Below are 16,612 nucleotides of genomic sequence, written 5' to 3'. Positions count from 1 at the left end.
GAGAGCAGAGCCTGCGCTATTAAAACAACATTTTAATGGTGTGCAACAAAGGATAGGAGGCCGGGGGCGGGGGGGAGGTGGGCTCATATATTAACTCTGCAATAGCCTCTGTAAGTCACAGGGAAGGGCTGGGGGGGGGCGGGGGGAGGGTGTCACTCGCACGACAAAGGCTCTACAAGGTCAGGACACCTATTGCTGACCCGCGGATTAGAGAACAGCGTTACGAGACATTTAAACGCGATTTAACGAGTCCCACGGCCACAGCATACACGATCTCCTCCCCACGCCGGCTGCGGTTTCCACAGATCCTTCGTCGGGAAAAGGCGGACGACGATGCGTAAAACGTTTGGCCTTTGCAAATAAATGCAAATACATTCCTCGTATAGCAGTCATTTTGGCAATAGTATTAGCAAGCAATATGCTTGGATAACCGATTTCCACTGGTGCCATTGCAAACTCTTCTTTGTTGGACAACAAAAGGCCAGTTGCAGCATTCTGGAAGAGAGGAACACACAGACTCAGGTGCAGGATCCGGTCACGCCAGCACAGCAGGTGCACAACTAATGGTTTTGAAGTGGCCGGGACAGAAAAAAATAGCAAGAAAGAAACCGAGTCCCAGCTCCGGGACAGTGGGCACACAACTTCTATTCTCACGCAATGCTTCCGATTCTTTTTTTTTTTTTTTAGCACAATATACTGCTTTTACATAGAAACTAGTTTTTAAAGGGTCATTTTTAGTAAGAAAAATGACATTTTATGTTTCAGCGTAGAGGCTAGCTGAAAAGAGAGACAGAAAAACATCCAACATATCAACGCTTGTATCTGGAGCAGAAACCCAGGGGAGCAGCCTTGTTTTTCCAAACTGACAACAGACACGACTGCTTTATCTTCCCTTCCACGGGTCCACAGCACGTCCTAGAAGACAGCTGGGGAGCAGCTCAGCTCATCTACACATTTCCACATCCTGTTTCAATGCTCCCCACGGGGACAGTCAGTAATAACTCTCTGAAGTGGCTGATTTCGATTTTGCTGAAGTAAGCCAGTTTTCAGACCTCAGAAAAAGAATTTCTGACAAATCGTCTCACGTAACAGTATTGTTCTGAAAACCTACAGCAACTGTGAAGGGGATCATTTGCATAACGAGCGTGCCTGGAGCAGCCTGGCTAATCTACAGGCACAAGAAATTACACAAGCGAAATGCTACCCCTGGAGCAAAGCAGGCAGATTTGCCCGAGTCCCAGAATGAAGTACAAGGTCTTACCTGGAAATCATTAATTTTCTTAGTGAGAAGATGATGTGTTCTGAGTCACCTAGAATAACCCGGAAACAGAAGGGTCAGCTTTAAACCACCATCTGCAACTCAAAACATTCCTGCTGTGTTCCCAGCAGCAAGAAAATGAAATGTTTAGGATGCAGAAAGCAGCACAAAGGCAGAGAACCAGCAGCCAGGAGATGCTGCCACGAGACTGCAGCCTCTTGCTTCACTACCATTCACACAACACGAACCACCCTGGGCAGCCATCCAGGAACTGCCAGCAACACCTCTCGCAGTGAAAGCCACTACACACTCACTTCACCAGCGGGCTTGCTTCCTCAGTCCAGGACTGGGCTCTGCATCTTCTCGCCCAACACTGGCGATGCAGCTCAATCCCCCTGCTTTCTTTAGGAGGCCACGTGTTGAGCAGGTAAAACCTGGCACCTTTGACTGAAACATCAACACCAATCTCCTGCATCTCCATACTGTGCAGGTAGCGCTTTCTGGAGAGTCAAGAAGTCGTCTTTTTTTTTTTTTTTTTTTAAAGGCTGTATGTGTGTCCTGGTTTCAGCTGGAATAGAGTTAATCGTCTTCCTAGTAGCTGGTATAGCGGTTTTTTTGGGTTCAGTATGAGAAGAATGTTGATAACACACTGATGTTTTCAGTTGTTGCTAAGTAGTGTTTAGACCAAGTCAAGGATTTTTCAGCTCCTCATGCCCAGCCAGCAAGAAGGCTGGAGGGGCGTAAGAAGTTGGGAGGGGACACAGCCAGGGCAGCTGACCCAAACTGGCCAAAGGGCTATTCCATACCATGTGACGTCATACCCGGTATATACACTGGGGGGAGTGGGTCGGGGGCGGGGGGGGAGATCGCCACTGGGGAACTAACTGGGCATTGGTTGGTGAGTGGTGAGCAATTGCATTGTGCATCACTTGTATATGTCATTCCTTTTATTATTGTTGTCATTTTAATATTGTTACTATTATCATTATTAGTTTCTTCCTTTCCGGTCTATTAAACTGTTCTTTTCTCAACCCATGAGTTACTTTTTTTCCCCCGATTCTCTCCCCCATCCCACCAGGTGGGGGGGAGTGAGTGAGCGGCTGCGTGGTGCTTAGTTGCTGGCTGGGGTTAAACCATGACAATGTGCAGTGGCTGTTGGCCTGCTCTGCATTACAAAAGATGGTTATTAATTGTTTTCAAGCACTGCTCTTTAGGGAGGGAGCCCCATAGTGTATTTTTGACACCTGAACACAATCACACAAGAACTAGAAGACCTAGCTGTAACCTGTGTGTCAGACAAGCCACCTTTCCCTAAGGCAGGCAAGACCCATGGTAATGAAAACTTTATGAGTTTTGGAACAGAGAGCAAGGTAGAAAGTGTCTTAAAGTAAGAGAATGAAGAGCACAAGTTTCTGATGAGTGAGCTCCACTGAACTCTACAGCACAAAACCATACACACGAGCAGACCAGGAAGGAGGTGGCAGAGATGAATGAGCAGGGTCCTGAGGAGCACAGAATACACAGGACATCAACAACGAAAGTGTGGAGGGTGGGAGCGGTGCACAGCAAGAAGGACAGGCACATCATCCCCATGGATTATTTCCCACCCTTGGCTGCCCAGCCTGCAAATGCCCATAAGAGGGAGCAAGGGACCAGGCACCCAGGATTAACGGAACAGGGCAAAGCCCTCAAAGGGACAGCAGACTCTTACCTGCAGATGACCTTTCAAATTGGCTGGCGTTTTATAATCCCCCTTTAAAACCTACGGAAAAGAGAAAATTGGAGTGACCCTTCTGGGGTAGTGGCTCTATGAACATCAGCAAGTCCACCTCATTAACTGCATCCTATGTCCCAGTATACCTGAACCAGCTGAAATTCCCTGATGGGCGTTTGTTCTACCTCATGGTGCTATACTGGGGCAAAAGCAGGAGGTTTCCTCCTCCTTGACTGTAAGGAAAGACAGGGAGCAGCATCCTGCAGGAACCGACACAAGCAGTTCTCTGGTCCTCCCTTAGCCTGGGAGGGGAGAGTATTTCGGTCTTTACCATCATGCCAGTTCTCCAAATTCATCCCAAGAAGTACAGAAAGGTCCATGTCAGAGACCCAAAGAGTCCCTAACCCTGCCCAGGGCAGATGTTCACCCAAATCCCCTGTGTCCTAGAACACCAGAGCACTCGGAGCACGGACCAGCTCAAGGGAAGCAATTCTGACCTTCCAGGTCAGTGCTGCTACTTGCCTGCCAGCCCACAATCTGCACATAGTACCACGGGGACTGGTCCCACCTGCAGGCATTCCCCTGCTCCCACCAGTATGACAAAGGACACCCCGTCCCAGGGCACCGTCACAGGGAGCACATGCAAAACTGGAGGGGGCTGCAGAGTCCAGCCTCAGGCCGGGGAGGAACCAATCCACCCCAAAACATAAGAAACTCCCTCTGTTTAATAACTGCTGTCTGTGGCTCTGCAGCTTCTTCCTTCCAGTTCTGCTCCAGGGACATGAGTCAATATTCTAAAAAAAAAAAAATCTTCTGGTTTTGCCCAAATGCATTACGAGCCTCCACTCGCATTCCCCACGGGACCGCAGGAGTGGCTGGCGAGCTCCCCACTGACACAGCACAGTCTGCGCGTCCCCCAGACCGGCATGTCTAGTGCGTACAGCTGCGCACCTAGATAAGATCAGCACACGACTCCCACGCCTGGGTTCGAAAGCGCAGCTAGATCAGGGAGGGAGAGGTCAGTATCTGCCACAACAGAAGAAACAAACACCACCACGAAATCATAGGGAACATCATCAGTTTGAGCCACGCCAGACTCAATCTACCGCACGCATCTGTTTTGAAATCATCTCGGTGTAACCGCATGTCTGTCATTCCCAGCCTCCCAAAAGGAAGAGAGCATTTGTTTCTCCCCTGCTCTTTCCAGATTTGGTTCAGCAGCCTCTTCTGCTCCAGAAGAGCAGAAACCCACAGCCCCACGTCAGCACTCCCCCCCCGTGGCAGCGCCACAGGCAGACGGCAGCCACACTCACTCTGTGCGTGTTGTTGACAACTAAGGGGTCAGGGTGGCCGTAGTTGGGTGGGTTGGCATAGGGGTCATAGCCGAGCCTGGCAAGCATCGGTGCGATGTGGGCCATGTCCTGCAGCACATCCCCTGGGATGTGCCCGATCCATTTAGATAATGCCTCCATGTTCACCGGCTTGATAACCTGGTCTGTTGATCTTTCTATCCTGGGGAAAAATAATAAAGAAAAAAACAAAACAAGACACTGAAGTTGGATTTCACACATATACTGGGCGCAGACGGAAGAGCCTTCAGCTAGTGTTCACTGCCATCTCAACATTTCGCTTCCAATGCCCAAGACACGTGTGCAGAACAAATGCTCAGCGCACAAATGCTGGGTCTGCCTGGGGCAGAGCTGGCGCGAGGCAGAGCGGGGCAGCCCTGGGGCAGACCCTTCCCGCTCACAGCCCTGCTCTGGGGGAGTGGATCCTGGCAGGGATTTCCACAGCCCCAGAGATTGGGTCCCCGTGTACGGGGGGGATCCGTCCTGCACCAGGTCAGGGTGTTAGCAGGACACCTCTGCTTATTACAGGAAAATAATGAAAGATGTGTGGTCTGTATCACAGATACACCACACGATCCCACTGAAAATCCAAAAACTTATCTGTTAAGCAATCTCAGAAAAATTTACTCTGAGCAAATAATGCTGAAAGCCCTGGAGAAATCATCACGTCAGCCATCCAAGGTGCCTACATCTCCCTATCCTACACCACAGCTGCCTTCCTGGTTCGCCTGGGGTAAGGGCACTGGGACATGCTCCCCGCCGGCCACGTTCCCTGCCCTCCAAGCCCCTCGAGGAGCGAGGACCTCTCAGGTACAGCCTCTGCACCCTGTGCTCAGTGGGATGCTGGCCCAGGGTGAGCAGCCGCCTGCTCGGCTCCAGCCAAAGGAAACCACGCTCTGCACGGCACAGGTGATGCGGCGTCCTAAGAGGGATGGATCTTTGCGGATCCTGAGCCTCATCAGAGCGTCCCAGTTACCGACGGCTACGGCACAGGCAATGCCACACAGCCTCCTATGGAAGAGTGTCTCAGGGCGGAGGGAAGCGGAGCCCGGCCACACACCCACGGCCGAAACAGAGAAACAGAGCAGCTGCATGTCCACAGCTGCCCTCACCACTCGGGCACGAGCAATTTATACAAAAACTGCTTGTGTGGTTCCCTTACACCACTGATTAAATTTTGCTAGGTTAGGCTTAAGCCTCCATCTAGAAAATAAAGAGGATTAAAAGAGGAGAAGGTGGGAGAAGGCAAGCAGCGTCCTTGCACCCAGACACCTACAGCCAGCAAGGAAGGAGTGCTGGGGTGTGTCTCCACGGAACAGGTATTTCTTTTATTCTGCAATACCAGCACCGAACCTGGCAAGAATTGCTGCTCACCACTGAAAGAATTGCTGCTCACCACTGAAAGCCATTCATTAGCAGCAAAACTAATCACGGTAAGGAGGTATTTGAGGACAGGTGTTGAAGAGAGGCATTAAAGAGCTCACATTTCAGAGGAAGCAGTTCTTTTCAAATTAGAGACCAAAATAATTTCTGCAGTGTCAAGACAGATGAATAAAGTGGTCACCTGCTCCTAAAAATCCTCGCCTGACAAACCTCTCTGTTGGGTACAACAGATTGCTAGTATTCAAGCTGTCTTTACTCAGAAGCACAAAACCTATGGCTGCAAAACTGGATGTGCTGCCACTTCTGCCCCTGAAAAGCATGCATAAACACAAGTGACGTGTCTTTGCCCCCAGTTTTAGCCTTGATCTGCTTCAGGTAACAAAAATGCTCTTCGAAAAGCCAAGGCAGAAGCCAAGACACTCACTTGGAAAGTGACACCCCACCGGGCTTCCCTATCAGCTCCTCGTGGTGCAGCACCATGTCGCTCCAGGAGATGCCCAAGAACTTCATGATGGCATGCATGGACTGCTCAGGGTGCAGCACCAGTTGCTCGTAGTAGACGGGCAGGCACCGGGACTGCCCGATCTCCAAGCACTGGGAGTACATCACCTCGATGGCTTTGTTCCACTTGGTCAGGCAGTCTCGGTAGCTGTTCAGGTCGAAGCCCGCGATCGTCACTTTCCGCGTGATCATGGAGTGGACTGAAGCCCGGCCATCTCGAACCATCAGGAGGAATTTGGAATTGGGGAACAGCCTGGACAGGTAGACAGAGGACTTCAGCGTGAAGGGGTCCTTGTTACACAAATACCTGGCTGGCTCGCCATGCTTGGCGATCACTTCCAGTATAAAGGCTTGCATAGCGGCATCCAAAACTTGGTCCGTCACCCCTGCTTCATCCAGACGCATCTTCTCTCGCCCCGATTTGGACCAGGCCTGCCGCATCGCCAGCACACGGGGGATGATGCGGGTCTCCTCTCCGCAGCGCACCTCAGGGTGGGCATCGAGCATGGCCCTCATCAGTGTCGTGCCGCTCCGTGGGACCCCACCAATGAATATCAGGGGCATCTCCTTGCTGTAACGATACTCGACGTGGTTGGAGTCCACCATGACCAGCTCCTCATTCTCGGGTCTCATCAGCCTGTGTCTCCTTTCACTCAGGACCTGCTGGCACTCCAGGACTTGCTGGCCAAGGTGCAGAGTCACCATCAGGGCGATCACCGAGCCCAACACCAGCAACACCCTCCTCATGGTGACCCGCATCCTGTTCTCCTCTGCACAGGCTGGTGACCACGCTTCAGCTTTCAGCTAGCAAGTGTTCAACCCAACAGGCATCTGCAAGAGAAACACAGCACGGTCAGAGGAGCAGGAGCCGCAATCCAGCCCGACAGCACCTCAGCGTCCAGCCTGGCTCCTTCAGGATGCTGACGCCATCCCAAGATTTCATAATCTCTTTCACTTATCAGCAACTTCCAGGCTAGGTGCCTTCTACCCATGAGGTAATTAAAGTCTGTCTCGGAGCACACGCAAAGAGATCATTTCTGGACTGTTCATGTACCCAGAAACAATGGTTTACAGCTGAAGCAAAGCTCCGGGAACTTTTCGGAGAGAACGGGCCATGCGTACCCAGTCAGTCCTCAAAAGAATCTTTACAGAGAGTCTGCTCCATCCCAGATGAAGCCCAAACCCTCCCTGCAGTTCTCCTTCCTTCCAAAACTGAGCTGAGCACACCACCATCTTCTCACTTCTCTCAGCCACCTGTCTCCTTCCTACATTTTCTTTAGTTTCAATGTGCTGTCGCAGGGGAGGGGGAAAAGCTGAAACAAGAGAAAAACAAAAGCATCTCATGCAAATTTTAAGGGTCTGAGTCAGGAGAAGCAGTTACCCGTTACAATGAAACGCTTTAAGAAATTAAACCATATGAAGGCTAACAGGATCACACAGAGTCAGCATTAAATGCCCTTCCTCCGGAGACTGACCTTACCTAAAAATCCTTGGAGACTTCATCTGGCAATAAGGCTTTTTGGGTTTTCTGCGTCTCAGTAGGATATCCAGCAGGAAGCCTGCAGTTTCTCCAAGTCTCCTGCTCTGCTGCCTGCCCTAGAGGGACTCCTGCGAACACTGGCACTGCTTCCCATGCCCTCCCCCCCTTCTGCTCCATTTGCAAGTACAGGTTTTGCAATCCTCCCCTGGGCTCACCCAGGGATTTCAAGTTCTTTGTGATTATGTGGCTGGGGCGGGAGCTGAATGGAGTGGAAGGAACGGGACGTCCATGTGTTTTGTTTTACTGACAATCCAAAGAACTGCTTCAGAAAAACGTTTTCTCCTCTCAACTCTCCATGAAAGAGCAAATTTAGCAGCGGCCTGTGCAAAGCCCCTTGGCAGCAGGGAGCCAGGCAGCCTCCCTGCCCCACCTGCCAGCAGAACTGGCCCCACACTCGAGGACTCGCTCTGTTCCCCTTCCAGCCCCTGACATCCCACTCCACCTATCCAGACTGGTGAAGCGCTGAGCTGCTCACCATCCACCCGCTCTGCTTTTATTCTGCTCAAGCCATCGGATTACCACGACACAGAGGCAGTGCCTCTCTGCCTGCCCAGGTATGTGTTTTCCCATCCCAGCAGCTAAGTAACATCACCACCAAAATTATTTTTAGCACCATGGTTAACATCCTGGCCAACTGCTTAGTTAGCATACCAAGGTTAAACAGTTTCAAATGCATGCCCATATACCAGATAAAAGTCAAAAAGTCAAATGCTGGTCCATTTGTTTAGATGTAAATCAGAGGGAACAACAAACAGCTCTGGCATTTTTGCAGCACCAAGTGCAGAGTCAGACCCATTAAAGACACAAGCGCTCCTCTGCTCCTTCCTGCTATCTTGATCTGCTTCAGTCATGTAAATATATTCAAATGTTCACCCTAAAAGTAATTGCAAATGCCGCAAGACCCATCTCAATGCACGGTAGCCAGGATTTAAGGCCAGCTGGAATAATTACAGCTATGCAGACCAAGGCAGGCTAATTACCAGGAAAGATCTGCAGTTTAAAAAGGAGTTTGTGAGCACAGAAGTGCTCTGTTCTTTGCAAAAAACGGCTTACAGTGAGCGTTTCCCACCGAGATGCTCCCAGCAGCTCCACCAGCTCTGCTCTGAGTGCTGCCGGGAGGGAACAAAGGGACTGGCTCAATGTGCTGTGCGAAGCGGGAGGCTGGCTGGGAGCCTGCGGTATCAGCCCCGCTCCGGCAGCACCCAGCGGGACAAACTGCCATGTCCCTGGGGACCATCCTGCCTGCCCGGCCAGGATGGACACGCAGCCCCCACCGCTGCTCATCCAATGCCACCAGCATGGGGAAGCTCTCGCCCTGCCGTGGGGCAGCAGGAGTGGCAGAGAGGCAGGTGGTGATGGCTGCCATCGGGGAGCACAGCTTCTCCCTCCCGCTGTGCTCCGGACTCTCCCCACCGCTGCAGCACAGCATTGCTCCTGCCAGCAGAACAGCCTCGCTCTGCCTCCTGCATGGGAGCCGCAGGCACTGGGAGGGCTGAAGCAGAACAAACTTCTCTGGTGGGATTACCCCAGTGTACCCAGGCGGGCTGAACAAGGATCCGTGAGCGTGCTTGGCAGCGGTCTGCTGAGCAACCGCAAACAATCCCGGCTTATTTTCAACTCTTTTCTGCAAGCCTCCACTAAGAATTTCCCCAAATTTATGGGGCTTATTAGCCTACAAGAGAAGAAGGATGGATAATTTCCTCCACAGCAGATATTCTGGTGGAAAATATCATAGCATAATTAGGCAGCTCGGCTGTCTGATCAGAGATGACCTTCTAGTCCTTCAGATGCCCAAGCTGGCTCTGAGAGCTCTCCACTCCAGCAGGAATTAGGGAGCTCTCAGGGGCTTCTCTGGCACATCACAGCAGGGACTGAAAACCACTGCAGCTGGTGACGGGGAGCAGAAATCAAAGTGCCAGCACCCGACCCCGGGCTGAAGCCCCCGAGTACAGCTTGGACACTGCAGGACAGGGACAGACTGTGACCCACAGCCAGGGGCTCAGTCCCCAATTGCCATCAGGGCAAGGCTGGTACTGAGAGCAGAGAGCGTGGGGAAAGATGGGAGCTGGTGGGGAAGTGACAGCAGAGCAGTGACAAACAAGGACACAAGAGCTCCTACAGGCAGAAAGTCTTCCTTATTTTGCATGCTGATCAGACATTAGTATAAACAAGGCTTAAACCGTTTCTTGTCAGCTTGCGAAGGCAATACAATATTAACAGGGCATCAGTGGCAGTGTGGACAGACCTATGAAATATTCACCATCCCACACCCAGCATCACAGGGGAATCAACTACTCTGGCACATGCCATTCATATGTGCTTACCTTGCCCCGGTAAGTTCATTTTGCTGCTAGTCAAGCTTCATGCTGAAACACAGGTGGCCGCGAAAATACCTAATGGGGAAGAAAAGCCACAATGTCAATTTGTTTATTTATTGAAGACATCCGCGTGCGCGGTGATGAGCGACGCTCTCCTTCTCGGCACCTTTCCCTGCTGCATGAACCCCTCCTGCCCACAGCCTCCCACCAAGCCCAGGGGAAAGGTGGTCCCGGTGGAGCTGGTGCCCCCAGCTCACGGTCAGCACCAGCAGCCAGACATGGCACGCCTGCAACTCGGCCATCTGCCCAGAGGCACCGGCACTGCTCCACCGTGGTGGCATCGGCAGGGCTGAGCCAGAAGGAGAAGCCGAGGGAAGCGGGAAGGCGGCTACTCTTTTAGGAAATGAAGCCTCCTGGAAGGGAGAAGGGGCAGGAGCAGCTGGGATGTTTAAAACCCAGGGGACGACAGTCCAAACGCGGCAAGTTTCCGTCACACACAAGCAACCAGTACAACAGCCTGTCCCAGAGGAAGCAGCTCCAGACTCACCTGCCGCAGGCTTTGGCACAAATGCTGAAATCAGGCAAAAGTAGGACTACGGTCAGAGTCCCCAAACCAGTAACAGCAAAGGCAGATGGGGCCCAGAGGACTCCCCAGGTCTGGCAGGTCATGCTCGTGCCTCCAGGTGGGGTCACGGGATGCCAACCTCTGCATTAGGAGCTGCCCATGCTGCAGGGATCTCCCCAGCTCCAGCCCAAGGAACAAAGCTCTCTCCAGCCTCACCAACCCCGTCAGGTAGGCAACCAAAACCCGCACATCAGCCCAAATGCCAGGTTTCCCACAAGGACGCAACACCTGCGCCCACGAGGACTGCACCCCTCCCGGGGAGCCCAGCAGCCGCGTGCACCACCTCGGCTGAAGCTGCCCTGCAAGCGCAGAGCATCCCGGTGACAGCGTGCCTGTGCAGGGGTCCTGCCCACGTCCTGCCAGCGGTACAGCAGCCGTGTCCCTCCGGGACACCCTCCTCCAGACACGGGAGGGCGGGAGCAGGGATGACCTGTCCCAGCAGGGCTGCAGCTTTCCAAGTAAAGCTGCCATCTGGGGGGCTGTGCTGCAGCGGAGCATACCAAGAGGCCAGGACCCGGCAGGATGGCAGTCCGCTCCGAGGCTCGCAGCGTGTGCGCAGGACCACAGGCTCGTCGTGGGGCTGCTGCAGCTGGGCCCTTCCCACAGTCAGCTCCCCCTTGATGCACGACAGCATCCTGGCCTCAGAGGGTGTTTCTGAGAACATTTCACGTACGGAAATGTAATTGTTATTCCAGACACCCAAGAGTCTCCTCCTCTCCCACCCAGCTGCCACTGAACGTCAAGCGGCCCCTCCACTTCAGCACTAATTAGAAAACAGAGGGAAACTCCACCCAGCACGAACTTTGCAAGAGCTTATCCGCAGTGCATGCATCGCCCTCCTTCCCTGCAAGGCTTTCTGCTTGACCCTGGCCTGGCCCCCACTGACCACGGGATTTCAGGCCCAGAGAAGGCTGCAGGTCCGCGGAGCAGCAGCTGCATCCCTGGGTGCGCTTCTGCAGTGCCACAAATGATCTGGGGCACGGAGCAGCGGCGGTTTAACAGCCCAGCCCGAGACACCCTGCTCCGGAAACGGCTCCGGCTCTTGCCCGTGCACACAGACACACACACAGACACACACACGCTTGCAGACTTCCTTCCCGGCGCTGCACAGCGTGCCAACGCGTGGCTGCTCCACCGGCCGGGCAGACGCCGTGGCCGACCGAGCACCAACTGACTGCAGCCTCCACGTCCTCCTTCACCTGCTGTTGTGAAACGGGTAAACCACCACCGCTGCCAGAGAGCAGCCCCGCGGTGCCGGTGCAGCCGGGGCCGCCGGAGCAAGGGAGCCGTGCACCATCTGTGGTGATGAAGCAAGGTCTCAGTCCTTTTTTTAAAGCAACGAAGTGTTACAAACAAACAGCAAAACCAGTTTCTACAAGAAGCTCCACATGATCAAAAAATGCATTTTTCTTTAAACCATTCCCAGAAACAGTTGCTATTAGCTGTGACTTCCCCAAAAGACCTATGCGTGGCCTGGAAAATTTTAGCTCAAATCGTTGGTGCTTAATAAAGGGATGAGGAACTGCAGACGTCTTTGTGGCGGAAGAGCAGCAGAAGCTGTGGTGAGCAAGAAATATCCTAATATATCTAGCTTGCATCTTTACAAATCAGCAAAATTTAATTACTTAATTGATAGCCTCCAGTTAATTCACAGGCCACATGCAACACAAAAATAAACACAGCTTGCCTGAGGGTGACTGCTGCCGTCCCAACCTGAGCTCAGACAAAGGACGCACCCAGAAGCGCCGTCACGGCTGAAGGCAGATCTGCTTCTCCTGGTCACTCCTGGTGGCAACTCCTAATGTGTGTTTCAAAACGGCTGATGACTCCAAGGCATCTCTCCCTTTGCAGGACAGAGATGCTCACGTCCTGAGGAGGCAGCAGCAAACAGGAGAGGGGTCAAACGAGCCCCGGGAGAGGAAAGCTGGGAAGAGCTGGCAGGGGTTGAGGGCGAGGAGCGGGAAGGGATGGGCTGCTGGCACGCAGACGCACAGGGTGTTTCTCCTTCTCAGTTTCAAAGCAGCCTGAGCAAAAGCCGGTCAACAAATTTTGAAACGTTCACCAAGAGGTCAACGAGCAGCCCTGGAAAGCAGCAAGCCCGGAGCAAGCACCGATCTCTGCTTCCTGCTGCATACCCACAGAGGCAGCCAACGGGACGGCTGAGGTTCACCCAAGTGCAGCGTCAGCCACGTTGCACAACCCACGGCTTGTGCTCGTCCACCCCCAGCACGGCAAGGATCGATCCCCGCAGGGACGGGAGCAGGGTCCAACGGACACTGCAGTTTGCTGTGCGCCCCAATCGATACTGCAGCCACTTGCAGTGGAACAGGAGCTTTGTACAAACTCTGCTAGAAGTGAGCAATGGCCTGAGGCTCCAGGAGGTGAGAGAAGAGCCCACTTTTAGGTGTATGAAATTAAGCTGTTGAATAGCACCTACAGCACTCAAAAAAAAAAAAAAAAAAAAAAAAAAAAAGAAATTGCTTTCAGGCCACCAAGTGGTGAGAACAGCAACATCGACAGCAGAACAGTTTTTGTTTATTCAAGCTAAAGATGCACTGCAGGCCACAAACCCAGATGCATCTACAGGACTCAGAAGCCAATCGCAGTAAAAATACATGGATTTTTAGACCACTTCGGGGTTATGTGTCCCTTTGAAAACCCCCCAAAAGAACAAACAGCACCATGGTTTGCATTTGCACCGCTGACATCATCCCAAGTAAAATTGGAAGAAATCGTCAAAAGACTGCAAGAATGAGTGTTTAAGCACACATCTTAGCACCCAAACCAGAAGGAGGGTGTTTAAGCTTGCATCTTAGCACCCAACCGGCTCAACTCACCTCCAGAACAGCCGCAGGGCACGCCAACGCTGCCGTGCTCATCGGTCCTGCTCCGTTTCCTTTCAGTTCAGCACTCTCAACGTGATGTGCCAGCCAGAGCCCCTGCAACGACGCTGGCTCCTGAACATCCCCTCTGCCTTCCACTGCACAAGGCGCTCGCCGTGGCTCTGGCAGCTCTGCTCAGACGCTGAAGTCGTCCCAGCAGCTGGGCACGAGGGTCCGGCGGCACAGCCCACCACCACGGCGCAGCTCCCGCTCCCCGCACCACCACAACTACCGCATTCCTGCAGCCCAGAGGTTGTTGGCTTGGACCTGCAGTGGCGAGGGGGTTTCACAAAAGTCCTTTTCTGTCCCAAAGCACAAAGCCCTCCTCCAGGGAGGACATGGGGGAATTTATTCTCACTGCTGAGTACCTAGAAAAATAAGCTAGCAGAATCTGATGCCCTGAGGATTATGGCAGCACGCACCGGCTTCAAATACCGGCTTTCTTACTCAGAAAAGCCTGCGAGGTGGAAGCCCTGTGCCACACAGCGCATTCCCAGCCAAGCACCCCAGCGCACCATCCCCAGAGAGCCTGGCCAGGGATGCACACACAGTGCGCCAGCCCGCTTTAACAGGCTCTAAATCACATCAACAAAGAATCAACAGACATTTCACAGCACAAATGTACTATTTGTTTATTGCCTTGAGGCTGTTATGATTAGAAAAACATTTTATTATCCTGCTCAATGCTACAATGTTCCTGAAATAATAAAAATCCCACCAATTTACAGCATCTTCACCCTGCCCGCCTCTCATTCCAAGCACAGCAATGGCATTTTATCGTCCAGTGATGGAAACCACAGCATCCACTTCTGCCAACCTCTCTGTAAGGCAACAGCCTTTGTCTCAAACTGGCTTATTAATTATGAAACACCCGAAGTGAAAGCTGCTGGCAGAAGGCGGTGACGGAGGCACCCACCCCAGTGACTTGGCACGAGCCACCATACCCACCGCACCCCAGCAAAGCTCCAGCAAAGCCAGGAGGGAAAGGGCTTGCCACGTCCCCCCTTGGCTCAAGGAGCGGGGCTGGAAGGCACAGCTGCCACTGGAAGGACCAAGCTGAGCGATGGGGTACAGGTGGGGAAGGGAGACCCACCCGCCGGCCTGTGCCGTGGGCTGCGAGGGACAGGTGCTGGAGCAGGAGGGGTGTCTGTGACCCCCCGCAGCGACGGATGGGGCCACCCGCCAGATCAGCTCGGTCTCTGCTTTGGAAGCGCTTGTGCCGAAACGGGACAGGAGCTCTGCGCTTCGGAGGGACGCTTCTGACTTTCGATCAACCCACAGCTCCAATTCACAGAGCTTTACCTTTTCTTAATTACTCTGCAGTCGCTGCCTCGGGAACAAAGGCAAAGCCAGCGCAGATACCACTGCATGGAGGGTGACAGTGGGAGACACGCTCCTACCCTTGCTCTCCTTGCACCATGACCAGTGGCCCCGCTGTCCCGCTCCCCCCACAGAGCTGGACAAGGAGGCTCTCGGGAAGCACGGAGCTGTTCCCCCACACCTTCCTGCTCCTCTGACCGGGGTCCCTCTAATTCCCACTCCCGGGCCCAGGGCAGGTCCCTGGGAACCCCACTGGAGAGGGCAAGGGGAGCTGGAGTTTGCAGCTTCTGCGTTAACTCACCACGCTCGGTGCAAACATGACTCTTCCCTCCCAAAACTGAACAAAGATTCCCCACATGAATGTGGATGGTCAGAGCCCACCACACAACAGGGAGAAAAAGAAGTCAGAGGAACTGCTAGAAAAAATACTAGGTATCTTCAAAAAAATATTTTTCCAAATCCACGTGCCAAACCATAAGTCTTAACAAGCTCCAGTCTTGCATGCACAAAGATCAAGATTTGCAAATAAAAGGTTGTTTCTGCAAGAGAAACCCCAAAACCTCAAATTTGCTTAAGAAACAAAATCAAAATATTTTATTTCCCCATGCAGCAACACCAGGCGTCCCCAAAGCTGCAGACACTTACTAAGGAGAGGGTAACGTGGACAGAGGGGCACGCTACACAACCCCTTGGGCAGCAAGGTGAGGAAGAAACGCGGCTGTACTGCATCTCCCCGCGCCCCTCTGCTTGTCCTTGTCCTTGTCCTTTTTCCTGCAGCTCCCGGTGAGGTGCAGCCCTTCGGGTACGCGGTCCTGAGCACACACCAGCCCCAGGACCTCCACCGCAGCCCAGCTGGGCTCAACACGTCAGCTGCCACAAGGGCAAGCGTTTGGCATTTTCACAAAGCCAGTAATTTTGGCTCAGAGGGGCTCAGAGCGCTGCCTAGCACTGACTTCAGCGATGTGTGAATACGTGGCCTCCCACTCGATACGGCGCAAAGCCCGTGTGCTTCCACAGCCCCCAGTGAGGACATGCAACAACCTCCCACCGAGCCCTGGCACGGGAAAAGCTCTTCTTGTGAAACCGTGGATGGAAGAAAAGGAAACGGGTCCTTCCGTGCTGCTCCGTGCGCGGCGTGGCTGACCCGTAAGACAAATCAACCCTGAACAGCACATCCGAGTGCTTCACGGCTCGGTTCCTGTCATCAGAAGCCCAGCTGTAAGCTGTGGGTCCTCTGCTGCCATTTACATCTGCAAATGCTGGGCCACCGAGGGCTGCCTCTGCATACTGTCCTTCCTCTGCAAGTCACCCGGCCGCGGTGGCCTGCAGCCAGCTGTGAGCACAGCTGCCCGGGAGAGCAGGGGGGCCGGGTGCTCTCCCACCCCCGTTACAGCTTGTCCGGGCACAGCCACTGCCAGAACCGGTCACTCATGCCGCAGGATCCACCCACAGCACAGAGCAGGAACAGGAGCACTGGAAAAAACCCAGCTGCTTCTCCCTGTCCCGCTACAGGAGCCGCAATTGCAGCGGCTCTGGAGCTGACGGTCATTTCCACATGGAGAAGCACCTCGACGCCGCAGCCACTTGCGGATTCCCTGGTCTTGGTTTAAGCTCACTCACCTGGGAACGCGCCATGGGAACCAGCCGCTTGCTGAACTTCTGAGCGCTGCAGATTGAACAACCCTCTGCTGCTGTCAGCGGTTCTGGCTTGCAGACCCTGCA

General features: G+C 53.4%; 1 protein-coding gene across 4 annotated transcripts in view; it reads right to left on the bottom strand.

Annotated features, from left to right (window-relative positions):
- Positions 1-220: 220 nt before the first annotated feature.
- TPST2 (tyrosylprotein sulfotransferase 2) overlaps positions 221-16,612 on the bottom strand; it is a 19,373-nt gene continuing 2,981 nt past the window's right edge. The window contains exons 2-8 of one of the 4 annotated variants that reach the window (XM_069794521.1): positions 10,070-10,138; positions 7,328-7,518; positions 6,129-7,036; positions 4,286-4,484; positions 2,970-3,020; positions 1,262-1,310; positions 221-495 (exon numbers count right to left, since the gene is read on the bottom strand). In XM_069794521.1, coding sequence (XP_069650622.1) covers positions 1,281-1,310; positions 2,970-3,020; positions 4,286-4,484; positions 6,129-6,964 — 1,116 coding nt within the window. In that variant the 5' untranslated portion in view covers positions 6,965-7,036; positions 7,328-7,518; positions 10,070-10,138 and the 3' untranslated portion in view covers positions 221-495; positions 1,262-1,280. Of the gene's footprint in view, positions 496-1,261; positions 1,311-2,969; positions 3,021-4,285; positions 4,485-6,128; positions 7,037-7,327; positions 7,519-7,685; positions 8,036-10,069; positions 10,139-16,612 lie in introns of those variants that run through there. The other 3 variants (XM_069794523.1, XM_069794520.1, XM_069794522.1) reach the window with 3 other exon arrangements.

The sequence above is a fragment of the Haliaeetus albicilla genome, chromosome 10 (genome assembly GCF_947461875.1).
Source record: "Haliaeetus albicilla chromosome 10, bHalAlb1.1, whole genome shotgun sequence".
Taxonomy (NCBI): Eukaryota; Metazoa; Chordata; class Aves; order Accipitriformes; family Accipitridae; genus Haliaeetus; species Haliaeetus albicilla.
Note: the sequence above shows the minus strand (reverse complement) of the source record. Positions and strands in the feature narration are given on the sequence as shown.